Below are 27,706 nucleotides of genomic sequence, written 5' to 3'. Positions count from 1 at the left end.
ATAAAAGATTTGGCTAAAGAACAAGAAGGGCTGATGCTTGAAGCCTTCCAAAATTTTATGGTGATACTCTGAGTGTTGTGGCAGTCTCAGCTGTGGCATATGCTGTGACAGACAACTGCTTGGCCAAGCACAGTGAGACTGGGATGACAAATACCAGCACAAGTAACCCTTTCTCCCCATCCCAAACACATCTCCATCCCTCAGCTCCTCCACGCACAGGCCTTGCATGAAGGGTCTTCCATGGCACTAACTGCCTTCAGACACAGAAAAAGTTCATTTATTCTAGGCAGTCAAGTCTATCAGGCTTCACCCTTCGCTTTTGGTGTACTAAGGGTCATGACCGAGGTGGGACATCCCCTCTCTCACAAACTTCCTATTTTGTCTCATAAATCCAAGCAAGAAAGAGAAGCTGCCACCAAGAAAACACCCCTGTTTTGTCTCTACAAAGTCAAATTTAGAAAATATTGAAGTGGTCTGGCGGAAAAGCTTCTTTCGAGCTTTCTCATACTGTCTGGCTACGTGTCAAATGTGAAAACTTTAAACAAAGAGGTTTGGGTAAAGTCTTCTTGTGAAACAAGAATTTCAAAATCTTCTGCAGTTCATATTCATCCTTGAGATTTTTGCTAATCTGTGCTGGGGTTTTGTTTGGGGTATTTTCTGGGAGAATATATGGGGAGTATATTCTGCTGGACCAAGGCTTCCAGTCTGTTTTTTGGTGGCGTTTCCATCATGTTGGGAACAGAGTGCTGTTTAAATCAGGAAAATGGTTTTCACTGAAGATTTTCGGGTTGTTTCCCTTTGTTCCCAAGCATTCATACCACAACTTTGCTTTCTCTGGCTGCAAATTGCAGAGCCAAGAGCCTCTGTAGCTCATGAGAACAGCTAAATTTATTAGCAAAATGTCTTATGCTGGGCTGAGGCCAAATCCCAGCTCTCTGCCTTCCTGTGGTTAATGGACCAACTGTGCTGACCCGATTTCATGGCCACATTATTGCTATTTATTTTAACAGCATAGCTGGGCAGGGGGGGACTTGGGAGTCTCTGGTCCCACTTTCTGCCCAAGGCATCCCTGGGGTTGGATGAGGTTGCTTGGGGCTTTTTCCAATCTGGTCTTGAACACCTACAGGGATGGAAATGGGATCACCAGCCAAAGCTGGGCTGCCCCAAAACTTCCTCCCACGTTTTTTTATTACATTGCATGTGTTAGGTCTGTCAGCTGCTGTTTCTCTAGGTTTGAATGTGAATCCGTGCTAAGCCCCCCATGCTCCTCCCATAGGGTAACCAAAGATCAGGGATAGGGGATGCATGTCCCTTCTTGGCATGAGGTTGGGGCTGAAATGTTGCTGGGCTTGGATGCACGAGGACCCTGGTCCCACCCCACTCCCAGACAGGCACACAGCTCACTCCTTCAGTATCTTTTATTAATGTATAGAAAATGCATTAAAAAAAGGAACTATACATAGCCTAAGAGCGGTCAGGACTAAAAATACTAGTTAACAATGGTTAACAAGCGTTGATCCCATTCTCCAAGCTACATTTTCATTACAGGGTGGGGAGGTTGTTTAATATATTATTTATTTATATTATAGATTTTATTTATGCATTTATTTACTTTTCTTTTCCCCTTCATTTGGTTGCAGTGGTTTGTGTTTGAGTTCATCAGAACCTGTTCAAGGCATTTCATTGCCTCTGTTCTCCCTTCTTATTTATGTTTTTAAACTTTTTTTAACATATTAAGAACATTTCCAGGATAACACTTGTACACAGGGGGCTGCTTGTTTGTTTGTTTAGGTCTTTGTGTCATCATCCTTCTGAGAAGTCACTGACATCTGAAGAACTGCAGGCTGGGTATTGAGGCAGGTCTAGGCATCAGGATCTCCCATGGGAAGGGCCTTTCCCTCCCACTTACCCCAAATTTCCCTTCTGGAAGAAGCAAGGAGTTGCCTCCACCATCAGGATTTTAGGAAAGGGGAAGGTGACCCTGCAGGTGGTCTCCAGGGGACTCTGTTGGGTTTTATTGCCATCCTAGGACACTTGGCTGGCAGAAACAGGGATGGGCTTCTTGTGTGGCCCCAGAACAGAACCCTCTTGTAGTGGGTGTAAGCATGAATTAAAGGGTTTTTTTTGGAGTGAGAGTTCATTGCTGGCAGTGTTTAGTAAAGTCAAAACTTGTGGGCATGTCTGGGGGGGCATAGGATAGGGGGTGCATGGTCACCCCCAGATGTGATGGTGGGGACACAGCAGGAGGGCAGCTCTGAGCTGGGAGGAAGGTCATGAGCTCACCAGGAGGGTACTTTGGCTCCTGCTGTGTTTTGTCAGGCTGCTCTGAGCCTGTTGGGGGCATGGGGACAGGGCTGGCTGAGCCTCACCAGCTGCATCGCTGGGAGTGAAGGTGGCATGAGCTGTGCATTCCACACCTGGGCACTTCACCTGGGATAAACATCTCTCTGGGAGGGAGGTAAGAGGGCATTTAGGCTGGTACTGATCTTTGAGGTGCCCATGTGGCCTGGTTTAGGGCAAATTTGGGATAGTAAAATAATGCACAGATAAGGAGTAGAAGCAGACTTCTCCCCAAGCTTTGTGTGGATACTGTCCCAATACCTTCCTACCAAAACCCAGCTACTCTTAGGGAGAGCCTGGCCTTTCTCCTTTTTGAAATTATTCATTTATAGATGCTATCGCTTTACTAAAAGCAGCTTTTCCTTTCAGGACTCATTTTTTCTTTGGTTATGTTTCAGTGCAGTGTGCAAAGGGAAGGTGGGCTTGGAGAATGGAAACAGAGAGAAACTGGGCAAGGGATGAAAGTCCCTTTGTGTTTCCCTCTAGGATTTTGGGGTTAGGAATGTGGCTTTGAAAGACTGCAAGGGTCATGGGCACACACAGTGTTCTGCTGTGTGAAGGATTTGATGTGCTGCTTCCTGGCATCTTGCAGTGGATTGTGTGGTTTGGGTAACAGCCTCATGCTCCTTTTTGGGCTCTGGAACAAGCCTGAGCCACACAAACCCAGCAGAGCCCAGTGGTAGTTCACATGCTGAAGCCAAGGTCTCTCAAGATGAGCACTGCACCAGATCCAGGCTTGGTTTCTGGGAATTCCAGGCCCAAACCTGGACTAGCTGGAGAATGAACTAGCCCATCCAGTGATGGAGGGTGAGAAGAAACTACTTAATCATGGGGCCTTCTGTAGCATCAACATTAAGCACAAATGTACTGGCAGGAGCTTTGTCAAAAAAAAAATTAAGGCAATATAGAAAAATAACTTTCTGGGAAATTGCATCTTGTTTATGGTCAATGTGAAAAGGGAACAGTGGCTCAAATGACTGGGTTATCATTGCTGGTTGTGTGCCTGGGCTTGGGTTGGGTTATCACCAGGAGAAAAACATGATGTGTAAAAATCTTTCCTTTAAAAATTGTAGCAACTGTCTGTCACCAATGCCATGGAAAGGTGACATCCTGGTATCACATGAGAGGTCAGGGACCAGTGCTGATGTATAATAGCACTGAAAGATTGGATATTGTCCAATTTCATACCTGACTATGCACACAGTAAATCTATTTAGAGAATAATCAGCCTTTTTGAGGATGTTCTTTTGAAACTCCTAGAAAAAACTTGCAAATTTTGACTTTTTTTTCAAACTTTCTGTTTGAGTCTTAATTTTGAAAAGAGAGGTTTCTTGCCTTTCACTTGGCTGTGAATAAGTGTATGTTTCCACTGACATCTCTTCCTTTCACCTGGGTAGGTAAGAAAATAGCACCATCCACTGCCAATCTCTGCTGGTTATAACCGCTGCTCTGTTACAGCTTTTGTTGAGATATTTCTTCCTAGCAATTCTTGATGGTTTGGAGAAAAATTTACTCTGCTGGTCTACTAAAAGTCTTCTTAGGCTTTAATCAGTTCCATTTGCTGCTTTTTGTTGGCTTTTGGGTCTTAAAGTAGTGTTGGGTGCTTAGGAGGTGTGACATGCCACCATCTGTGACAGTGGGCATGTCCTGCAAGAGATCCCAACATCTGCAGCCTCTGACTCACCTGTTCCTCAAGGGGTTGACTTGTTGCCTGATTTGATGCCAAGGGGAAGTAAGAAGGGACACCTCATTTACATATGAGATGTTGCTGAGCATCCTTTCTCCAGGTTGGCTTGTAAGCTGACCACACAAAGGACTGGGCCCTATATCTAATCTTGACCTCAGTGTTAGCTGTGATTTCACGTGCCAGTATGTGCCATGGAGAAGGAGGTTATGTTTCCCATTTAATGCTCTTCTTCAGCTCTGCAGCCATTGTGAGCAACGTCAGAACATTAAGGAGCGTGACCATGAAAGATACACTGGCCTGAATTATAAGCTACTGCAAAGATGCCTTTATGTTGCCATCTGAAAGATGCTTTTGAGACAAAGCAGCTTCAGTGTGATAAAACCAGACAGCAGTGTTTAGCATTCATAATGTTCCTTTGGCTGCAAATCCAGTGATGAGCTGCATTGTCCTTGGATGCAAGGATGAGTCCAGTGACAATGCCCAGCATTGATCAGAGTCCTTGGAGAGGAGTGACTTAAGCATGGTGGTCATTTGGGCTATGTGGAGGTGGGGACAGTGACAACAGGGCACAGACAGAGTTATCCAAAGGGTCCATCTTCCTTGAGACAGGAGAAGCTAAGGGTGGGAAGAGCGAGCTCATTAATTCTTCCAAGGGCCTTGAAGTGCTCCAAAATCCAAATGGAATCCCTTCCAGGAGGGGAAACTGGATATCCTGTTGGAGAGCTGGCAATACCAAGGCACTGAGATTTGTGTCCCTCTTGTGATGGCATTGAAGAGGGATGGTGTAGGAGAAGGAAGGAAATGGGCATTCCTCAGCTTGCACTTCTCTTCCCTTAGCTGCACTGCCAAAATTCCCTGTGTGCATGGAGGGCCATAAACAGGAGCACCTGAGCTGTGACAGCTGCTGGATTCAGGTTGGGCTGCAGTTGTTTGATATCATTTTATTGCTGCTTCTTCTCTGAGACTCTTTTGTTTGGGTCCAGTGACCTCAGTGAGGAGAGAGCATTATGGAATGTAGAAATAACAGAGGAAATGGGTCCTAGATTTCAGGACCACAAGTAGGGATTTTTCTCCCAAGTCTTCTAATTTAAGTCCTTTCTTCTCCATCAAGTTCAGCATAACCCAAGCAGATGTCATGGACCTGGAGTGGGCTGAATTAAGCTTGGAGGAGTGGATAATGAAGGTTGGGGCTGGTGGAGTAGTTCTTATTCCCATACACCTCATGCACATGAGGATGACTTTGTGGTAGGACCAACACATGAGCTGTGGACTCTCTGGAGTTTTCCTACATATGCAGATATTTGCCAAGCCTTGCTGTGAAAATGGGGACGGGATGAGCCTTTGCTCATCCTCACTTAGTCCTCATGTGTCCAGAGCCTGCATACAGGGGAGAGATGGGCCTCTGCCTGCTGGATGAATTGGTGTCTACAGGATGGCATGAAGCTTGGGACCTCCCTGCCAGGAGGGGACAGGGAGGCAGGGAGAGGACGGGCGTCCGTGGCCATGACTGGGCTGGAAATGGCCACACCAAGGTACCTGTGGGGAAAGTTTCTGCCACAAGCCCCATGACAAACATTTCTAACAGGGTTTGCTCAGGATTTCTATGTCTTTTAAAAAAATATCAAAAAAATCTGTCTCTTTATCTTTCTTCTCATGTTAAGGGCCAGAGTATTGGGATAGGGAGACTGGAAATTTGGTATTTCTCTGGGACAGATGCAAAGCAATGAGGTCTTTCCTTTCCCATAGCCTTTCCTTGTGCCATGGTTCCCTCCAGCACTTGTGAGGGGCAGGTTGCTATCTCAGATGAGTAGTAATTTTTTTTTTTCCCTTTTCATATTATAAAATACAAACAAATGACAGAAAAGGTCAGGTGGTGGGAGGCAGGAGGGGTTCAGCTGGCTCAGAGCTGTAGGGACCGTCTCTTCCTCCCAGAGATGTTACGGTGGTTGTAAGGTCGCATCTTCATTTCCACAAAGGGGATGGAGAACTCGTGGCCTTTCCAATGGTACCAGTTAATCCCCTGGCAGGAGAGAGAGAAAGGTAGAGGGTGAGGAAAGACTCTAACAAGAAACTAGAGTAGGAGAGGAAGGATACAAGGTTGATTGATGTAGAGAAGCCAGAAGGAAAAACCTTACTATAGCAGGAGCAAGGAACTCCCCTGCATCTATGGCTTGATTGTTTTTTTTTTCCCACTGTTCAAAGGCAGATCATATTTCATATAGGTAATTTTTTTAATATAACACACTACAGAAAATTACTATGGCAGCATGTGTGAGGCACAAAGTCTTGAAGATGGCTGGAAGGTTGGCTTGAAGGTGGCTCCCTTTTTACTTGAGCTGGTGTGGGGTCATGCCACCAATTATGACCCTGGTGCACCAATCACCCAGCCCCAGCCCTAACCTAGGCTTGCTGGGATGTTCCCCTGGAAGAAACTCTGGAGGCTTTCAAGCCAGCTCTGCCCTTACCTGACTGTGCCGGGACTCTCCGTACTTGCCGTTGAGGTTGGTGCGGTGGCAGTTCTTGTACCACCAGGCCCCTTTGTAGGACATGGCACAGTTTGTCACAGCAACATCGTTGTCCCTGTCCTTGGTGGAGAAGGGGCGTCCCTGGTGATAGGTGAGGGAGTCTCCTGTGGAAAGAGATGCCATTAAAGGTGATGGAGTCTGAGGTATCTGGTCTTTTCACAAGGAAATTAGGATATTCTGGTTTTGTGTAACCATTCCAGTCAATGGCTCAAACAGCTGACAGTCTGACAGTGTTAACTGGAATTGTTCACAGCTGGCTCATCTGAGGTCCTCTGCTGTCTGTTTAGGATCAGTGCAGACTGTAGCAAATCTTAGAGACTCCTTGGCTGTGTTAGATAAAGTGCTTTGATATGTGCTTGGATCTGAATTTCAGTGTTTCAGAAATTAATTTAATCCCAGATTTTGGCATCCCTGCTTTCTCAAGGCTTGGCTCTGCTATATAACTTCAGAATGCTTTCAGCCTCCTTCTTTCCTGTTAGCCAAAGGAGTTTTTTCTCTCAAAGGAGGCCAGACATTCATCTCATGAACCAAGATGCTTGGCCATCTGGAAAGAAGTTTTTTGGAAGGTGAGTGATGTCTTACTCTACCAAAACCTCTAATTTCATCCTCACTGGATAACTAGACAGCTGCTTTTGTGTGAAAGAAAAGCCAGTGTAAAATATCGTGACTTGAGTGATGTACTTACAGGAGACATTCTAAATATGCTCCTCTGTAAACCCTAAGGACATATGAAGTGGACCCAAGCTGGCTGTGTGCAATCCAGCCATGGAGAAACTTATTAGAAAAACTCTTGACAATGAACAATTTTTGAGCCCTGGCTCCCTTAGCTCAAGGTGGAGCAGAAGTTCCTTGGCTGGATGGCTGGAAGCAGAGTTTGCATGGCAAAGGGGACAGAATCATGTCTGTATGACCCTATTACTGCTATCCTTGGAAGTAGGTTGGGTGTTTTGTGCCCTGGGATTTGAGGTTAGAGTAAGTGCTTTGTTGCACACCATCAAGATTGCTGTCACCTCTCTTCCAGTGGCAACTAACTGGTGTTGAATAGGGAAATTCCTGCATCTTGGGTGTGTTGTGGGATTCCACCTAGTACATGGTGGAAGTTTCATGGAGGCTTGCACTGGGCATTCCCATCCCAGATGAAGGGGCTACAGTTGTACTCCTTCTCCCTTCCTGAGGAAGATATCCCCTGTGCTCTTCCTCTAGCACCCACTCTCTTCTGGTGGGCAACTCTAACTCCTCTGAATCAACCAAGTAAGCAGGTGTGACAGTGTCCTTGCAAAACTGGGCAGTGTTTGGCATTTATGTGAGGAAATGACTCAGAGGATTTCAGATTTTTCCATAGCTGTGGAAAGGCAATAAATACAGCCTCCAGCATGACATCAATAGCCAGCTGTGGCTATTGCCAAGCGAGATGCCACCTCTGATGACCGACCTGGTTATTTGAACAGCAATGTCTCTGATATTAAACATCTAATCCCCAATGGAAAATTCCATGTCCTTAGTGGGATTTATCAGCCTGGTTTACATGAGGGACTGCAGGAAGGCAGAAAGGACTATGGGTTTTTGTCTCGCTGCTCTAGACAAGTGAGATTTCATGTTGGGATTTCCTTTACAGTCTTGGACCAGCCAGTCACAGGATTTCCCAAGACCCCTGGGAACGAGGCTGTACCTGAAGTGCCGTTGTAGTCCCCGATTCGCAGTTTGTAGAGGCTCCGGGAGTCACCAATGGAGAACTTGTCATAGTAGGCATATGCTGTCTCCTGACCATCCCTCATGTCTATTCGCAGCTCGTAGCGCCCTTGGGACGTGATCTTGTGGATGTTGTCCAAGCCTGTTGAGACAGTGAAACACTCAGTGAGACCTGGTTCCCAGATCCGCTCCGTGAACAAACAAGGAAAGCTCTAGGCAAATAAAACAGCAGTGGGAAATGAGAGCAAGGAGAGGAATCAAAGAGCAGCAGCACCTGTGGTGAGTTTGTGTGTCTCCTGGCACTGCGGGGGTCTGGGCTCTCTATCCCACTAGAGCTTCACTTCTCTGTGTCTATGAGCAGTGGGTTCAAGGCCCAGCTTCAGATTTCTTCATGCTGTTGAAGCTTGGAACATTCAGCTGTTGAGCCCTGGTGCTGCTTATGTTGTTAAGCTCCCATACAAGCCAGAGTGTGTTTATGCTGCAGGTCCCTTTGGCTCATGTTCAGGTTTTGAAGGAGCACACTCAATTTCAGATCTGGGCTGTCTCTCACTCACTCCTTTACTGCTTTCATTGGACAGCTGACTTTCTGGCCACCAGTGCAACCTGTAGTCATCCAATGGACAATGATGGGTTCTGATCCATGAAAACTGACAGGATACATACCCCCCTTCTCTCCTAGAGAAAGCAAACTAGGGAGCTGCTAACCTTCACAGTGTGCCTTTATGTGGTGTGCCTCTGCATGAGCTCCTAAAGTGAAGGGCAGGGAATGAACAGAAGGAAAACTGTCTGAGGGAGAATGTAGAGGAATGTGGTGAAAGAGGCAAGGAGCCAACAGCTGACACAGTGCTTATGGAACTTATGTTCGACACATCAGTGAAAGGCAACCAGGGAAGGTCATACCCAGCCAAAACTCATCCTCCAAGTTTCCAAAGCCGACCCGGTAATCTGCCCATTTCCGGAAGAAATCAGTCAGCCCGTTCTGCCGCCGCTGGAAGACCTGATGTGGAGGAAGACCAGGAGGAAAATCATAATGATGGAGATGAGAAACAGCTTTGCCAGGATTTGGACACACAAGGTAAAGATAATAATTTTTCTTTCCATTGTGCCTTTCAGGGGAGAAAATTGCAATGCCCATCCAGTTAGTGTTAATTGCAGCTGTGCCATTAATTCATGTGCAGGTGTAGAAACAAAGGAGATATTAGATAATGTCCAAAGCAAATCAATGGTACAATATGAAGGAATTGGCCTTCAAGGTTTCTGCTTTAACTAGTACAGTACTTTAACTGGTGTCTCTGGTTTTCTAGCACATCATTGTGCTTTGAGATGGCTATTTCTGTGCTATCCAAGGGGATGCTCTGAAGCAGAGTGAGAGGGAAATTTACTGGCTAGAAATCAGTATTTGAGGAAGCCCATTTTTTTTTTGGTTTTGATTATACATCTAGCAGAGTTTGATTATACATCTACACAGAGTTTTGTGTAATATGTGTAAGTAAGAGTTTGACATTAATAAGATCAAAGCGCCATGGCATTATTTACTTACACTGTCAGTCCATCTACATCAAGACAAGCAGTGTTTGTGCAGCTCAAACAGGCATTTGTTTCTAAAGTTCTCCTGTGCAGACTCAACTGGGGTGACGCTTGACACCCTCCTTCTGCAGGCAGTGTGAATCATTCCCCGTGAAAGCTACCAGCCATTAATTTCATTTCTAGAACAATAAATCAGCTTCACTCACAGATTTTGCTCTCCAGAAGCACTGCAAACATGCCAAATAAATCAAAGGGCATTTCTCCAAGTGTAACTATTATTACCAGAGCGTGGGCCATTCCCTGTGGCGTGCGAAATGAAGCGTGTGATGCTGTGCCTGCTGTCATTCCTGGGCTTTGCTGGTAGGGGCTCAGCTGCTTTGTGATGGGGACAGCGTGCAGGACAGCCAGGTGGATACTCACAATCCAGCCGCCGCCGTCGGTGGTCATGTCGCAGTACACGGGCACCCGCTGGCTGAGGTCCCCGTTGATGGAGATGGTGTAGACCCCGCTCAGCGTGTCTCCATTCATCAGGTGCTGGGCACAGTCCTGAGGGTTAGCAAAGACACGTCCTCCTGCAAAATAAAGAGGAAAAAAAGGTAAAATTCAAGCAAAGAGACATCTATTCCCCATGTGTCAGAATCTGTGTTATTGATGATTCTGGGATTGTAGAAAGTCTCTGTCTTTCTGCCCCGCTGCCAAAGCAGAAGCCATAATTGGTCTGTGCTGGTTCCAAGGTTGTTTATTCTGTTTATCTCTCACATGTTCTGCTGCCCTGCCCAGCTCTGTCCTGCAGGGCAGCGTGTGGGGCTCTGCCCTCAGTGGGATGTTACAAACATTCAATACCAGAAACTCCCTGGGCTGCATTTACAATAACGTGCCAATATCTGTCACCTACGTTGGACAGTGTGTCCCCAGCCTGAACCAACAGAAAAATGCCAACACCACAGTGAAACATGGAAGGCATGAAGAAGGAGAAAAAGGACAAGACACACCCAATTTCCTCCAGCTTGTCCCCTTTGGATCACAGACAGTGTCTCTGGGGGCTCTGTCCAGGGGGTTCCTGACCCCCTGCCAGGGTCCCAGACCTGCCAGGGCAGCCAGAGGGAATCCCTGGATTCCCACACCCATGCCTCAGGCTCCACTATTACAATTCAGGAAAAGTCTATATTGGTTTCTGCATTCTGAGTAATTCCACAAGATGGTGAGACTTTGTATCTGCTGTCGACCTCAGAGGACTTACTAAAAAAGGATGTGTGCATACATTAATTTTTCTCCCATATGTCTTATGCTGGAAGGGTGCATGGTAACATCACAGTGAATTATGAGGGATGTCACTTCTTGGACCATCTTTCTGCACTGTGTCTGAAACCCTGGGGTTTAAGCTGTCACCAGCATATTTAGACAGCTGTGAAAATACCAAAAACCTGTTCTCCTCTCAGGATTGCCAGCTCCAATCAAGTTTTATAACAGTACTCATTCCAGGGGGAGTCTCCTGATTCTCCATGCCCTTGGAAATGATGGTGCACTTATGCTGAGCTAATTGTCACTTGCAAGCTGAGCAGGAATGAAGCTGTGTGAGATGCTAGAGGTAGGTAGCCTGGGCTGTGTGACTGTGCTACAGGTGTTCACTAATGAGGAAACATATTATTTTGTGGTCAGAGTTTAGGAGAGTCTTAATTATGACAATTATTCTGGTAGTATTGGAATATCAACTCTAAAAACAATTTTTTCTTATTTAAGACAAAGTAGGGAAATACATCTTTTTCTTTGGTGTTGGTACGTATGGATGATGGAATAAATAAGTGCAGAGCTGGAAATGTGGATGGGTGCTTCAAGGATGTCTCTGTAACAAGCTGAGAAGGTGTGAGGGACCTTCAGATCTCCTACGCTGTGTGTGTCCTTCACAGTTGTGTAGTGCCCCATAGGACCAGGACACAAGCTTCCCACTTGGTTGTATTCCCCTCCACCTTGTGACCTGAAGGCTTGGAAGTCACTGCTGTGTCCAAATGTTGAAGATCCCCTCTTTTTTTTCCCCATCATCATGGTCTGTAGCACAGCCTGGCGAGACATTGTTTATATTTTATAGTATCCAACAATGAAAACATCTTCAACAACAACCACTTTGGGCTCCCCTGAGCTCTGTGGAGATTGCTTGTTTCTTAATTTATATTCATATCTTTAAGAGCCAAGGAGACCTTGAAAGACATTTCAAACCACTATAAATTATAAATACTGTATCTGTTTCTTCCTTTTGTCTCATCTGTATACAATTCCCCAAGAACCTTATGCAAACATGAAACAAAAGAGGCTGAGCTATTAATATGTCAGGGGGAATAGAAGAACCCCAGGATGTGTACTGTAAGCAGAAGAAAGCAAAACAATTTAAATTAAGCCTGGCTGGCTTTCTTTACTTTTTTTTTTTTTTTTTTGTCCTTAAAGACAAGTCCTTGTTCTCTGGAAAGTGCCTTGATGCATTGCCAGAGTAAACTGAATTGCAGATCTGGATGCTTTGATGAGAGATGCTGTCCATGGATCGCATTGCCTTGGCAATAGCTCCTGGTTGCTTCTGTCTCATCAATATTGGGGTAAGTGGGGAGAAAATGACTTGTTGATAATGCCTATCTTCATCTTCAAAGCAAGTGAAATGTGTTGGATGCTGCATCAGCTGACAGTGGGGACCCACGTTGCTGAGGTCTGACATTTCTGTTTGATGGAAAAGGTGCTCTCCTTGCCTGACATAAGTGAGTTTCTGCTGCTTTATCCCACCTGAGAAGTCACCCCCATGCAGCTTCATCCCCGACTCCCAAGCAGCCACAAAGATTACATGTATTTTTCTATAACCTACCTGAATTTTACTGGCTTTACACACGTGTAGGAGGCAAGAACAAGAAAGCATCTTTTATAGATGTATTAGAGGAGTAATTTCTTCTTTTGTTGATGTCAACAGTTTCTGTTATCTCTTAAAAGCAGGGAAAGGGACCTTTGCATGTAACTGAGATGGGGAAGTGTATCCATAGCAGATTCAAAGAAAACTCTCCAAATTGAACTGGCAGCACAGATGGGAGGAATTTTGGTGGACATCATCTGGAGACTTCTCAGTGCTGTTGATACCCAGGAAAAACATGATTGAATTCAGCCCTGACAAGATGCATGCTGTCTGTAATTGCCCTGGCCTAGCCATGCTTTTCAAATAGGATGAGGGACAATTTGCTTTGCATAAATTCTATATTATGAATGGCTGCAGAGGATGGGAACCATGGTGACATTCTCATGCAAGCTTCATTCTTGGAAGAGTAAGTATGCTGTCTGTGAGGGTTGTGGTGACTGTGGGTACCCACCTTTTGATTTCAAAACAAAACCATTCCCATTACTTTAGTGCCTTAGTGGATTGTGAATGCTCTAGAATGAGAGTGGGGAGGAATAACACAATTAGGTAAAGTGCTGGCTCTGCTGTCTGTGATTCCACTAGTGCAATGGAGATGCACCTGCTTGATATTTCCAGGGATACCCCAACCCTGAAAACTTTCAAGGTCAAATTCAACAGGACTCTGAGCAAACTGATCAAGTTGAAGATGACCCTGCTTGCTGCAGGGGGATTGAACTAGATGACCTTTAAAGATTCTTTCCAACCCAAAGTATTCTATGACTCTTTGATATTTGTGAGCAATCAGATTATGTCCACAGCATGGAGACACTGGCTGGGTCCTCTCCCAGGAGCATACCTGTTGGTATGTGATGTTGATTTTAGTGGGTATTTTTTCCTCTGTTTATGCACTTGAGGATGGACATAGGCAAGGCAAAGATAGATGGTTCCTGGTCTGAAGCTCAAATCCCCTTGCCCTGGGCTGGGTCTTGTGTTCAAATCATAGCTCTTTCAGCCATTAACTTTTTGTAGCGAAGCACTGTGGTCATGGCATTATAAATACCCCTCTTTGGCTCACGAAGGAATGCTGCCTGAGGAGGGAAGGTCCAAGAGCAGTCCATTCCTACCAGCATGATATGTAGGCCAACCTCCACCTGTCTGGGTGGATGCAGTGTGAGTCCTCACCTGTGGTGAAGGTGGTTGAGATGAGGCCGCTCCGCATGGCGTTTTGGGCAGCTTGCAGGTGCACCGTGTACTCCGTGGTCTCAGAAAGCCCCTCCAGACGGATCCACGTGTCCTCAGCATCTACAATCAGCTCCTGTACATGGGTCCCAGAAGGAGGCAGACACCAAGAGCAACAGATGAGAAAAGCGATGGGGAGCCTAAAGAGCAAGTGAGGAGGGAAGGGAAGCCACAAACTACTGCAGAACCTGGCTGAGGAGCACTGCATGACTGCTTAGACCCCTGGACTGAGTGAACATGAGATCAGTCAATATAGCCAGCATTTCAGAATGGTTTGGATGGAGGAAGGCAGCCTGGTTTGGAGATGTATTTAAATGTTTGCAGTCTGTGTCCTCTGTCAACTGGGTCTGTTGGGACCTGTGTGCCCTCAGTACAAGACATGACTGATTGCCCAAGCAGTGCAAGAAATAGAGCTAGCCAAACCTGGTTATATGCCAGTTTTGACTCTGTTGATTCCTGTCATGTTAATTTTTCTGGTTGTAGGCCAGTGCCACACAGCATTATCAGATCCCTTTTGCAAAGCTCTTATCCTCTGGCTGCTGCAAGCCAATCACACCAGCAAAGGAAATTAGACTATTTGCCATGATGTATTTCTGCTGATGTTTGTTGCATCTCCTCCAGACAGGCAGATGTGGACACACTCATTAAATAATCAAATGTATTGTATTGCAGAATTAATTATCTGTCTGTGCCAGTCTTCCTTTTTGCAGGAAGGGCAAATGGCATTTTAAATGTCTCTGCAGTATATTATTCTCCTGCCTCAGCTTGCCTGTGTTTCACCAGCTGTGAATTGCCCCTGTTCCTCCAATATTTCCAGGTAACCCCTCTATGCCCAGACCAGTAGGTGTGCATCAACATTTTACCTTAGGCAATCTCTTCTTGCTTTTCCCTATCATCCTGCTTAGCAAGAAGTAGTCTGCCCTTCTGGCCTCCCTGAGCCAACAAGTACCATTCTTTTGCTTTGTTTGTCTTCTCCTGCTTATTTTAAAATGGTCTTATTATTCCCTGACTTAACGAGCCTTTTTGGTGTGAGGCCTTGCTCACCTTCCGGCTGCCATCGGTAGACCTGTAGGTCATGATGTAATTCTCGATCTCTCCCACGGGAGGAACCCAGGACAGCAGGGCGCTCCGGCGTGTCACTTCACTGGCTGTCAGATTTGTTGGAGGATCCAAAACTGCAAAAGTGGATAGGGACACAGGGAAGTGCAATTTCTCACACACAATCACCTCAGCTCACTCAGTTGAATCCCAATTCAGTACAGTGGGATTCAGCCTTGCAGCACTGAGCTACGGCCCAAAGGCCATCCTCACCCTCAGTTTCAAGACCTCATCACCCATCCCCAGTCTTTAACAGAGCTCTGCAAATCCTCTAGAAGTCCTCCTCTACCTGTGTGCCACCTTAAGGGTAACAGATGTGAAATTCATGTACTATGAGACCTGCCAAGCTATTTGTGAGCATAATGGGTTGTCATGTTCTTCTGGACTACAGCTTTGGGCACAAAAAGGATTTGGTCAGGGGTCTGCTCAGGAAACCACAGCCAGGGGAAATCTCTGAAATAAAGGGATAGATGGATGTTGAAAGAGTGAAAATAATGGTTGATGCTTGATGATTAAATTTGTGTTCTTCTGTTGTCCCTGAACTGGTATTTGGGATTGGTGTTTGTATCCTTTTGCCACATGGCTACCTCTACACTCTCACTATGTAACAAGAGCTTTGGCTCAGCCTTGCTGGCTGCTTTTTCTGGGGTGGGTGCATGGCTAGGGATGAGGAGTGAGGGAAGTGATTGTACGTACGAGTAGTGAAGTTGGTGCTGATGGTCTGGCTGGTGAGAGGCCCGCTGGTGGCATACATAGACACTGTGTATGTGGTACTGGGCAGCAGGTTGGTCAGCTGGTACTCCTGGCTGTCTCCATCCACGAGAATTGTTTCTCCTGCAACTGTAAGCAAAAAGGGATGAATAAGGGTAGATATTCAAGGTGGTTCTCCAAAATGTGTGTCTGGATATGACCCCATGAAAAAAGCAGTTCTATTGCTGAAACACCATAAGGTACTGTGCAGCAACTGAGGAGTAGTGGTGCTCTGAGGTGTAGTTCAGCCTGAAGGGTGGTCTAATTTTTCCCACAATCCCTATAAAACCCAAGGCAAGGGCTCCTTCCCTACTCCCTCTGAGAAGGGCTCCCGCTGAGCCCTGGGCTTTGGGATGGGAGAGAAGTTGAGGTGAGGTGAAAGAGCGCCCTGCTGTACCTGCACGACGTGTAAGGATGAGGACGTAGCTTTCCACCTCCGACAGCGGTGGGTTCCACTGCAGCAGTGCCTCAGTGGGAGTGATGTTGGTGGCTGTGACCCCCAGGGGGACATCCATGGCTGCACAGGGGAGAGATCCAGAGAGTCAGAGGCACTAGGAGACTGGACTATGAACTGGAAGGGCTTTTTGTGGCATGTCGCTCTATGTCCTGCCCTGCTGCCCAGACACATACGCCTGCACAGGAGTTAGTGCTGCCCAAGCTGCAATGCAGAGATGTCGTAGCTTGTGTTACTCTGCTACCTGGGCTGCTCTTCCACTCTTTTCTAGATGCCCAGTCTGGCTTTGAGGTTTCTTTAGGCTTTGAGGAGTCTGGGGATAGCAGAAGGTTTTGTTCTTGCAGCAGATGCTGTTTGTGACAGGGCTTCCCTAGGGATTATTTCTGGAAATCTGTACTCTGTTTAGGAAAGGTTGTCATGATTGCCCAGCATCATGTTTCTGGCTTCACTGTGCCTGGTACACAGGCTTATCACTTTTACCCATGACTACCCATGCATATTTTGGATAAACTTTGCTGAGACATACTTCAAAAGCCCACACTGAGCCCTTGTGAGCCCTGCTTTATCATCTCCAGCTTGCATCTGGCTGGTGTGAGGTCCAGCTTGCTCTCAGTCACCCCAATATTAGTGCAAGCTGGGACAGCCAGCCCTGGGCAGGGCTGGACCTGACACTGTTTGATTGTTCCCTGCCCACCAAGAGCTCCTTCCCACCTGTGTACGCAGTGATGGAGGCCAGCTCACTCTCCTCCCGGCCCCGCACGCTCTTCACCCCAATCTCGTACTTGGTGGCAGGCTGCAGGTCCTGGAGGGTGTACTCGGTGGCATCCCTGGAGATGGCCATGCTCTCTGTCCTTCCTGCAGAGATGGAGCCAAGAGCTTTGATCACGGCTGGCCCCACCCCTGGGGCTCAGGAGGGGCTTGGGAGGGGAGGACAGTTCCACAAGGCACTGGAGGTAACTGGGTTTCGTGCCTGCAGGTGCACTCCTGTGTGCCCATCACTCTGCTGGCCTGGCCCTTTCAGCATCATCGATGAAATTAGGGCTGAGGGAGATTGGGTAGTCAAAACAGATGAGGGAGCTTCAATTTCAGGATTGAGCCCTGAATTTAACCATCTCTAGAGAGGGCACACTGCTGGCAGCCATTCTGTGTGCCCCTCTGTGCCAAGCGGCTGCAGTGGTCCCTTCCCATCCTCATCCCTGTGCCATGGAGCCAATTCCAGTCAGTGGTTGCTTTGCCCAAGGCACTGAGATGCTGCCTGGGTGAGGATGACCTAGTGGCTTGCTCGGGCCAGCAGATGGAGGGAGGGTTGGCAGCTGTGAGCTCAGGGCATGAACAGGAGTGGTCTGGCCCGTTACCTTCGGCAGCACGGTAGGATATCCTGTAGTGGTCGAAGGCAGCAATAGGAGCACTCCAGTAGACCATCATGGACTCCTGGGTGACGTTGCCCACCCTGAGGTCCTTTGGTGCATCAATCCCTGGTGAGATGGAGCACAAAGAAAAGCTGTGGGAGGCAGGTCCACCTCCCGTGCCCCTGCCCGCCCTCCCCGGCGCTGTCCCGTGCCTGGTGGGGGGTGTGCCGTGGTACCTGTTGTGATGGAGCCCACGACAGGCTCGGAGCTGATGGTGCCGTGCACGGCCACCAGGGACACCAGGTACTCGGTGGATGGCTGCAAGCCCGTCAGGCTGGTGTGCCTGCGGGTGCCATCGAGTGTGACCTGCTGCGCCTCCTCCTCCTCATCCCGGGGGCTGTAGGTGAGGATGAGGCGGTCTGCTGGTGGGGATGGGTCACTCCATGTGACATTCACACTGGAGGATGTCAGCTGGGAGAAGTGCAGCTGTGAGATGGGCCGAACACCTGGAAGATGGAGAGGAGAGATGTAACCCCAACAGATCCTGCAGATCCTTACCTCCCCACTTTTCCCAGTGCTTTTATGGGAAATACTTAAAAGAGGTGGCAAAGCTGAAGATTTGGGCTCTCCATTGATCTGGGATCAACCAGCAGATCCAGGAGGGGGAAAATGGTGCTTTTCTCAGCTCCACCTGCAAACATCCTCCATCCCAGACCCATATGGTGGGTGATGGAACTGTCCCACTGCAGATGGTATATTTTGCCTGCACTTCATGACTGCAGATTTTTCAGCCAGAGGTCCTTGTGATGTCCCCCAAGGCTTCATTGCTTCTTCTTATGGCCACACAGGCCACCCTGACCACAGAGGACAGCAGAGGGCTGTCTGTTTTCCCCAATTCTGTCTTGTCCAGCAAAGCAAGCGTGTTCAGTGCTGCTGGCCAAAGGGATTGTGCCACCACCTTGGTAGGGCCATCCTCCTTTTGAGGTCAACTGCTCCTCTGTGGACACATTGGCCCTAGCTCTCATCCCCATCACCACCTCAAGGGTTTTGGTGCCAGGGATGCACTGGGCTGGCAGAGATGCCAACAAGAGAACAGTTGTTCTTGTGCCCTTCACAGCATCTTGTGCCCTTGCCCCATCTCAGCTTGTGTTTCTGTACCTGTGAAGGCATCCACGGTGGCCTCCAGACTCTGCTGCCGTCCCCTCTCAGCGATGATGGAGATGGTGTACTCTGTCCCAGGCTCCAGCTCTGAGAGGGTGAGCTGTGACTCGTCCCGGGACACTGTCACTTCAGAGGCCATTCCTGAGGCAGGGGTGAAGGTGATGCGGTAGTGGTCGATGGGACCCGTGGCTTTGGTCCAAGCCAGTGAGATGGACGTCTCAGTGGAGGCTGTCACCAGGAGGTCCCGGGGGCTGTCAAGCTCTGTGGGAGAGGGTTGGTGCAGAGCTTTGTCCCCATGCACAGACTGTCCTATGGGGGCATCTGAGCCATAGGAGCCAGCTGTGCTTGGAGCAGGCAGTGGGGCCAAACTCACCCGTCCTGGCATTCATGGTGGCTGGCACACTCTGCTGGCTGTCCATCACGGCTGAAATCCCGATGCCATACTCCGTTCCCGGCACCAGATCTGCCAGGGAGTGCAAAGAGCACAATGAGGTTTGAGAGCAGCACCTGGCAGGGTGACCTCAGGGTGTGTGTGACCCCTGCTTCCACCTCCACTGGTGGGGGCACAGAAAAATCCTCCAGGGCATCCCTGGGGTTAGCAGCTCTCCCACAGGTCAGCAGTTCTTCTACACATTGCAGAAGAGCTGAGTCTTTTCAAAGAGCCCTGCCTTTGGACAGGGAATTTGGGTTATTTTAGCTCAGAAACAAGCCATTTTTAAAAGTTGTTGCTGAGGTCTGTTGCAATTGCTGGTGGTGAGACAGAAGCTTCTGTGTGTGTGAGCTGAGATGGGAACGATAAAGTAGCTATATTTTTTTCCAAACTGATGTAACATAAAATATTGTCACAAGGCTGGTGTCTTGGAGAGAAATAAATTATGCAGAATAAATGAAATGCACATTATCTGGGAAAGGTGCAGTCTTTCTGGGAGCTGAATCAAGCCCTGTTCCTTGGGGTGGACATATCCTGAGGTGCCTCCCTCAAGGAACTTGGGAATTGAGCTCATCCAGCTCCTTGCATCTTGCACTGCTTTATCTCCATGGAATATCTCTTGCCTCTGCCTGTCACTTCTGCTTGGTTGCTGGTGGCTTTATTCCCCTCTTCCCTGTGCTTCATGATCTTTCATACAAAGTAAGAAAAAGACATCAACTCTCCAGCTCAGCCTCACTGTGCCTCACCCAGGGGCAGCATCCCCTGGAGCCACCAAAACCTTTCCCAAGAGGTCAAGAGAGAGGGACACTCTCCTCCCCTGCTTTTCTCTTGGTACAGTGCAGTCTTGGGGATGGGGAGAAGATGGACCCCCTTGGCCCTGCTCAGTAAGTGTCAGAAGTATTCTGGAAAGAAGAGCCTGGCAGAAGGGAAAGAGAAGGAATAAATGAGCAGGGGGATATAAACCTTTTCTCTCCCAGCTCTTTTGGGATGAGCAAAATTATGGTTATTTCTGTGCAAATGCTGATTTTTAATAGAGACTATGGACCAGGGCCAGGCTTTTTTTTTGCTGCACTTTTAAGTGTAAATCTTTGATAAATTCTGCTCAGTGCCATTCCTCACTGCTTGTCCTGCTGGTAGATGAGATTGGCTGAAAGAATTGCTGGTTGCTTTCATACCATGGATCCCACCAGGTCGCGGGTGACTGGAAAAAAAACCCAGTGGGTTTTGTATAACATCCAACAAGAATGCAGGATATGACTACTCTGCACATTTTTTCATTATTTTCTGCTATGACTAGGTTGTGGGTTTGTTTTTTTTTTTTTTTTTTTTAATTGGTTTGTTTATGATATACTGGGGACTGGGAGCAATACACTTGTGTGATGATGGAGGTGCTATATAAAAAATCACTCTCTACAAATGACTTAAGAATCTGCGTCTCTGCAGCTTTCTCTGGTTGGGTTTCTTGCAGCCTTACATGAGTCAGGAAGAGCCTTGTCAGCTTTTTTAGTTTTATTGAGAAAAACAAAAGACTTCAGGCTCTTGCCATATATTTCAAGGCAAACTCAAGTCAAGCCATGGATATCATCTCAGTGTGTGTCACTCTTGTGCCTCTGCCCAGGGAAGGGGATTTGGCCCATTTTTAATGCTTCTTCTCACCTAGAAAGCCAATAAATGTCCTAAAGGAAAGCTAGCAGGAGTCCAGCACTGACTCTCTGATCTCATCTTGCTTCTCCCCACACATCCTCATCAAGAGCACAGAAGAAACCAGCCCTGATGTTTTTCTTCTTTCTGCATTCCACTTTTTTCAAGATAACTGTTCTAATTGCCTTGATGCTCTCCAGCCTTTCTTGTGACTCTGCTGCTGTGCCTGTAACTTAACTTTTGGCTTTCCCACTGACCTTTCTCCTATAATTTCATATGGCAGATTCCTGAGCCCTTGAAGGTCCTGGGGAGGCAGAGAGTCAACATGGAAGAACCTGGTGTCCTTCCATACTGAAGAACTTCAAGATGAATGAGAGAACATTTTTGCATATGATTCTTTTCTTTGCTCAAAATGTGCCACCGGAGCAGCAAATCCATGAGGTAAGCAGTTCTAGTCAAAAAGGAAATCACATCTCACATGGTGCTTTGCTGTGTTGCTGCATAAGGTGTTTGGGGCTTTCCTGGCAGTGGGAGGTGGGTGGTGCTTGCAGCCCCTATGCTGGCCTGAATAATGTACTACTTAAATGACTTGCTCAAATCTCTAGATTTGGGTCTGCTTTAAAGCCAATTTGGAAAAAGGCAAAAAACTTGGGCAGCCTCGCTCCACATCGCTGCCCACGGGGCCTCATCACCCATGGCACAAACAAAAAAGAGAAGGGTGAAATAATATTTTCCTGTAGATCAGCCTGAACAGACTTCTTCCCATTTCTCACTTTGCTCCTTGCCAGCTCTACTTTCCACCTGGACAAATCCTTGCTGGAGGTGTACCCAAACCCACACGGGGAAAATGAGCTCTATCCCAAGGAAAACCTTCTCTCCAGTAAACTCCAAAACAACGTCAAACGCATCCCAGCACCAGTGCAACTGCGTCTTGGCGCTGATTTGGGTTCTCCATTGCCTGAGAGGAGGAGGATGAGGGGGAGGAAGGGCGCGTGGGTGCAGGCATACCTGCGAGGGTGGCCCGGGTGGTGGGGCCGGTGTCGCGTGGCACCAGGACCTCGTGGTAGTGCTCCCCGGCCAGGGTGCTGTAGACCACCCTGTAGCTGTGCGCCTCGGCCTCGCTGTTGTCCCAGGCGAGCTCAAGGCTGGCGGGGCTCCGCGAGCCCACCCGCAGGTTCTTGGGGGCATCGATCTCTGCACAACACAAGGGAGAGAGGCTCTGTCTCACCGCTGGGGACACAGCCCTGCCACGGATCCTGGGTGGGACATCCAGGAGGTCCCTCCTCCCCAGAGCATGTCCCGCCAGGAAGGGCTGGAACACTCTCACCTCCTGCTCAGCACAGGCTGTGAGATGTCACCCAGGAGGGTGACGCAGATGCTGGGCACTCGCAGCATCCTCAGTAAGTTGGTTTGGCAGCTAGTTCCATGGTATTAGAGTAAAGAAACTGAGGCACTGTGAGAAAAAGGGCTCTGTAGTAGCCATGTATTGGCCTGAACTGCTCTTAGAAGAAAACCTTGAGCATCTTTACAGGCTCATTCACACTCAGACATTGCCCAAATGGTTTGCTTATTGGTGCTGCTTAGGCTGTGTACTGAATCTGCTCTGGTTTGCACAATAAACCCCTCCAGTGAGCAACAGCTGGGGCTGGGCACCAGCAGACAGTGGGTAACAATGACGGATCTGAGTTTGGGGGTGTATTTTTATGTTGCCTTTTAGAAATAAAGCAAGGAAGGGCAATGCAGCAAATCAGTTGGGGTAAGCATCTAATCTGAAATATTTCTCTATAGATATATATACACACACAATTCACGTACCACAGTTATTACAGTAGGAACCTCATATCCAGCAGTAATGTACATGACAAATAATTTATATACCATAAACCAGCATGGAAATACATGCTCTGACTCCTCCTTTATAGCACGGTAAATTAAATCCCTTAGCTATCTGCAGGTGTAACATTAATTAAAGTTTTACTGACCAGTTAGGGTGTTCAGAGAAGATATAAAATAACCATGTTTCTGGATGTGCTGGTTTCAGCTGCTTTGATTGCTGATTCCTTGGTCAGGGCACCTGCCTTGGCTCTTGATGCTGAGTGGGAGCGAGTGTCCCCTTGAACTCAGACCTGTGCTGAGCATTTTGGTGCTTTTGAGAATTGTGCATTGAGCTGTGGCTGCTCTTAAACTACTGAGTTCTAGAGTTCTAAGCTGTGGGTCTGAATGGGCACTGGAGCTGGTGGGGATGTGTGTCCCAGGCAGCTTCAGCCTTGGTGCTGCAGCAAGACATGGCCAAGATGGGATTGGCTTGGGGTTTATCATTGAAATATGGGGGGTTGAGTCCATCCATGCCTCGCCACTGGCATCTGGGATCACCTGGACTGCCCTGGGGACTATATGAGCACCCCTGTGGGGCACAGGGCATAGAGAGGACCTTTTGCACTAGAGATTTAGTGTCTAGTGGTTTAGTGAGGGCAGAGGGCAGTTTTAGGGGGTGTATTTTAGGATGGGCTGAATAATCTGCTCTGCCTTGCTCCGTGACAGGATGCAAGGCACCTGCATTCAGGTGTTACCATGTCTTCCTCCTAGCACACCACATTAAACCCCAGCCCACTTGTGCCAGGAGAAAAAGAGGTATCGCTAAACCCCAGATGCAAAACCCCCCGAGTTTTTTGTCTGGCTACATCCTAGCTGCAGGACAGCCCATCTGCAGCCTGCAGCAAGCCATCTTCCCACGCTTGCCAGAGGCTCAAGAATTCCCAGCAGTTCTCCCGGCAAGGCCAGCTAGCTACCTGTGGTGAACTGGGCAAAGGCCGGCCGGCTCTCGTTGGCACCCCGCAGGGCGCTGACGGCGAGGTGGTAGCGGGCGCCGGGGCGCAGGGCCTGCAGGGAGTACTGGCTGAGGGGGGGCTGCAGGCGGAAGGTGGTCCTGCCGCCCTCCCCGTCCGCCAGCCCGTACTTCAGCAGGATGGCGTCCACCTTGGCGCGCGGCGGGGTCCACTCCACGAAGGCCACCGTGTCGGAGACATCCCGCACCAGGATCTGCGTCGGGCCGTCGATGACTGTGGGGGAGCAGGGGGGAAACGGGCACCTGTTATTTTGGGAGAGTTGGATGGGGAAAGGTGGAAGCTTTGGGGACATCGGGGATATTTCAACCTGATCTTCAGAGTGGCTGGAATTAGTATTTGGACATGAGGGAGAGAGGCAGCATGGGCAAGAGACATGATCCTGACCCCAAGATACTTAGGGGGTTTGGTCCTCATGGGTTCCCAGTCCCTTGTCCCAATCTCCTGGCTCTTTCCTGAACCCTCTCCACTTTCTGTGGACACCAAAGCAGGACCCAGCAACTCTCTCATTGACACCCATTACAGCTATAATGCAACTCATGCCCTTCTCTTGAGCTGGCTGTCAGCAATAACTCTTATTTGGCTTTTTAAGGTGGTATTTACCACTATATAAAACTCCTATATCTAACTGCAACACACATTCTTTGCTCTTAGATAGCTATTAGTACTTTTGCATTGAAAAACACGTAATTTTCCTTTGTGCCCAACTCTTCAAACCATCCAAACAACTTTTATTGATGTTCTTCTACACAATTTACTCTTTTCTGAGACTTTCCATCATTGGCAAAATTTATCAGCAACAGTATTATGTCTTTTGAAAGGTGTTGACAATGTGTTAAATAATGTGGGGCTAAGGACAAGATCCAAGTGTTGAGAACTGAGGAGTGTCTCTAGAAATGTTCCTGCTTTGGTGCCAGCTCCTGGTTTGTCCTTAAACTGAGGAATCAGCTCATAAAGCTGTTGGTGTCTTGACAGTGGGAAGAGAGGAGAAAATGCAACTGCTCTGGTGAATCTTCATAACTAGCTGGGTGTGGGGCTATGGTTTGTGTTCAAAAAAAACCTTTCAGATAAAAGGTTTTTAGCTAAATTCATACCAGTGATCTAATGGAAGACCTTTTTGGACATTTCTTCTCTTTTTTTTCCAGAGATTTGGGAGCTTCCTTGCTCCACATCCCCCAACACTCAACCTTTGGACATCCTGGGCTCAAACCTGGCTGATGGATGCTTTGAGTCTAGCAGAACTTAATCACTACATTGGATGGATGGATGGATGGATGGATGGATGGATGGAGCGAGCCAAGCCTTGCCATCGCTCCTGTACCATGGCAGTGCTGATACTGCTGGGCAGTCTGTGTTATCACTTAGATGGTCACAAGGTGGGTGAAAAAGCCCACTTTGGGTCTGTAATTTAGACTATACCATATATACATATACCTATGATAGAGCATATCTTGGAAAATGACAGTATAAAATAAGGATCTGCTGAATGCTGCACCTCAGGGTTGGGAGTTCTGGGGGACAAACATGTGGGCAGGGGTGGGACGGAGCAGAGAGGGTTAGAAAAGAACAAGGAGGAATTTGTAGTAGTGAGGTGAGGTCTGGGGGCAAAAAACAAAAGAGCACAGCTGGGAAGCTCCATGTTCAGGTGGGAGCTGGCTGTCCAGCTTGGCCAGGACCAGGTCATGCATACCCTCAATCTCCAACTGCTTCATGTTGTTCAGTCATCCAGTGATCCATATCTACTTAGCTGTGTGGCATAAAACCATGTCTTTGCTGCCTGATCCTGGCACAAGATGTTGAGGAAGAGCAAGGGTGGTGGGGATAAAGCTCTGGGGGTGCTGCAGAGGAAGGCACACACGCCAGAACAGGGATGCCTTTATGGAGCACAGATCCGAGAGCCCACCCCTCCACCTGCACAGGTCAGCCCTTGAGTTTGAGGTACCAGCTTCTAATTTTGCTGACCTCCCAGGAAAAGGAAATTTCGGGCTTGACCAGGAGATGTCTCTGTTAAGCCACGTCGAGCTGAACGCGGAGGCAAAGCAGGAGGAGAGGGCTGTGCTGGGGAGCTCAGACCTGCCACAGACTGCTGCGGTGGAGAGACCCTCCCTTCGCTCTCACCGCCGCCTCAATTAGCAGCACCTTATTACAACCCTCCGGCAGCTTTCTGTGCTGTTTCCTCTTGGAACAGCTCAGGTGGAGCCAGGAGATGTCTGTCTGCCTTTCAAAGCAGACTGCAACAGATCTGGTGTGAAGAGCGTCTTCTCCCCCATGAGCTCTGCTCATCACTGCATCTCCTTCAGCAAAAAGAGCTGAATTTTCCTCTGGTCTGCAGGATGGACCAGTGAGTGGGCAAACAAATTGGTGTGGAAGGGACATGCTGTTGCTCCTGGCTCCCTGCCCTGCTGCCTGATTTGCCTGAATAAGAGGGAGTTGAGGGCATTTAGTAGCACAAAAGCAGGTGGTAGTTTTGATCTGTTATATATAAGTAAGTAATACATTTGTAGATATATTTCTTGAGGGCATCCATCCTCCAAAATGTGATATTAGCAGAGAAGAATAATTTATCCAGATATACAATAAAAGCAGAACTGAGTCTTCATCCCAACCCAATTAACCTCACCACAGTTTCTGCACTTGGGGCAATTTAGGAGAAAGAGACAAAATACTGCATGAAGAAGCTGTTGCTGTAATGTTTGCTGCAAGTTTCATTCCTGCCCATGGGACTTTATTTTTGGGACCAAGCCCTGGGCGCTGTTGTGTTGCCCCAGGTGAGGCTCACTCACGGGTTGAGACGCTGTCGGAGGTGGGGGGGCTTCTGGCTTGTTCCTTCAGGGCCACCACGGTGACAGTGTACTCCTCCCCTGGCTTCAGCCCCGTCTGGTTGAAGGTGGTGACGGTGCTGGGGAGCTGGGCAATCACACCACCCTCATTATTCTGTCAGGGAATGAAATAAGCATTAACCCTCCGCCACCAACTGGTGTTTTGGGGGGCATTGATGCACAAAGAGGAGGTGCCCCCCATGTTGCATCCTTCCACAGCTCGCTCTGCATCCCCAAATCACGTCATCACCTTGGCACACTCCAGCATGGAGGGAGAGACCTGGGATGAAGTCACCCACCGAGCGTGGAGTACTCGTGTTGTTGAGCTGCAAAATCCTCCCCGTCCCTCCTCCCTCCCCAGCTTCTGTATTTTGCCATTTGTGCCTCTGCTGTTCTCCAGAAGAGGAAATATGGTTAAACCAAAGCTAGATATGTTTTCCCTGCTCTTCAGGTGCCAGGAGCCTTTTGTTGTTGATGTATAGGTATGAAGCTGTGAGGTCTTTATTTTGCTGTCACCTGCTTTTTAGCCATCTTTAGTACACTCATTTATGCCTTGTGGTTTTTCCCTGAAAAACTGTAAGGCTTTAAACAACTGCACATGTCACCTTTCCTGCCAGTGCTTGGACAAAGGATCTTTTCTTGCTGCTGTCTTCACTAATAACATGCTAAACAAATCTTTGCACAAAACTCTCAATTCATATTCATCGCTTTTCTCATTAAACAGGAAACCTTCCATTTTAGCCATCAGCTACCATTTTACCTTTCCTAATTTTCTTTGCTAAATCTGTCTTCTCTTTGTCTTTTTCCCACCCCATCCCCAGTGCAGGCAGCAGATGGGCAATCCTGCCTGACCCAGCTTTTGTGGGGGTAAGAGCATCACACAGACCATGGAAGGAGAGTGGAAAGAGCTTTGCAGGAAGCTGCAAGCATCCTCGTTAGGCTGCTGAGGACCAAATTAGCATTTCCTCACCCAGTTTTTGGGAAGACAGGGAGGTCAATTTTTCTCAGAGAGGTTGTGATGCTGCAGTTATAACCCTGTTGTTTTTAACCTTTGGGAATGGGTTTTGGGGTTGTTTGAGGTGTGGCAATGTTTTGGCACGTACCAAGCAAGACTTGCTTGCAGGGCAGTAAAGGACACAGCACTCTCTGCCTAATTTTAGGGGGAAAACCAATGATGGAGACTCAAAAGAGGCCAATTTTGGCACCTGATGGGCAGGAACATGACTGTGACTCTATGTCTTAACTCATGAATTTGAGAACTTTAAAGCTCAGTGAGCTACATCCCTTC

The 27,706-nt window shown here is 47.9% G+C and overlaps 1 protein-coding gene across 1 annotated transcript in view; it reads right to left on the bottom strand.

Annotated features, from left to right (window-relative positions):
• Positions 1-1,403: 1,403 nt before the first annotated feature.
• TNR (tenascin R) overlaps positions 1,404-27,706 on the bottom strand; it is a 79,231-nt gene continuing 52,928 nt past the window's right edge. Inside the window, exons 6-22 of the mRNA XM_021546032.3 lie at positions 26,383-26,533; positions 23,546-23,815; positions 21,765-21,950; positions 19,059-19,148; positions 18,683-18,946; positions 17,761-18,030; positions 17,531-17,650; positions 16,887-17,030; positions 16,119-16,238; positions 15,668-15,811; positions 14,918-15,048; positions 13,817-13,949; positions 10,189-10,340; positions 9,142-9,238; positions 8,222-8,383; positions 6,493-6,656; positions 1,404-6,047 (exon numbers count right to left, since the gene is read on the bottom strand). Of these exons, the coding sequence (XP_021401707.2) occupies positions 5,928-6,047; positions 6,493-6,656; positions 8,222-8,383; positions 9,142-9,238; positions 10,189-10,340; positions 13,817-13,949; positions 14,918-15,048; positions 15,668-15,811; positions 16,119-16,238; positions 16,887-17,030; positions 17,531-17,650; positions 17,761-18,030; positions 18,683-18,946; positions 19,059-19,148; positions 21,765-21,950; positions 23,546-23,815; positions 26,383-26,533 (2,718 nt within the window). The 3' untranslated portion in view covers positions 1,404-5,927. The remainder of the gene's footprint in view (positions 6,048-6,492; positions 6,657-8,221; positions 8,384-9,141; positions 9,239-10,188; positions 10,341-13,816; positions 13,950-14,917; positions 15,049-15,667; positions 15,812-16,118; positions 16,239-16,886; positions 17,031-17,530; positions 17,651-17,760; positions 18,031-18,682; positions 18,947-19,058; positions 19,149-21,764; positions 21,951-23,545; positions 23,816-26,382; positions 26,534-27,706) is intronic.

Source organism: Lonchura striata, chromosome 9, assembly GCF_046129695.1.
Source record: "Lonchura striata isolate bLonStr1 chromosome 9, bLonStr1.mat, whole genome shotgun sequence".
In the NCBI taxonomy this organism is placed as follows: domain Eukaryota; kingdom Metazoa; phylum Chordata; class Aves; order Passeriformes; family Estrildidae; genus Lonchura; species Lonchura striata.
The sequence above is the reverse complement of the archived record's forward strand: the minus strand, read 5'-3'. Positions and strand labels throughout refer to the sequence as shown.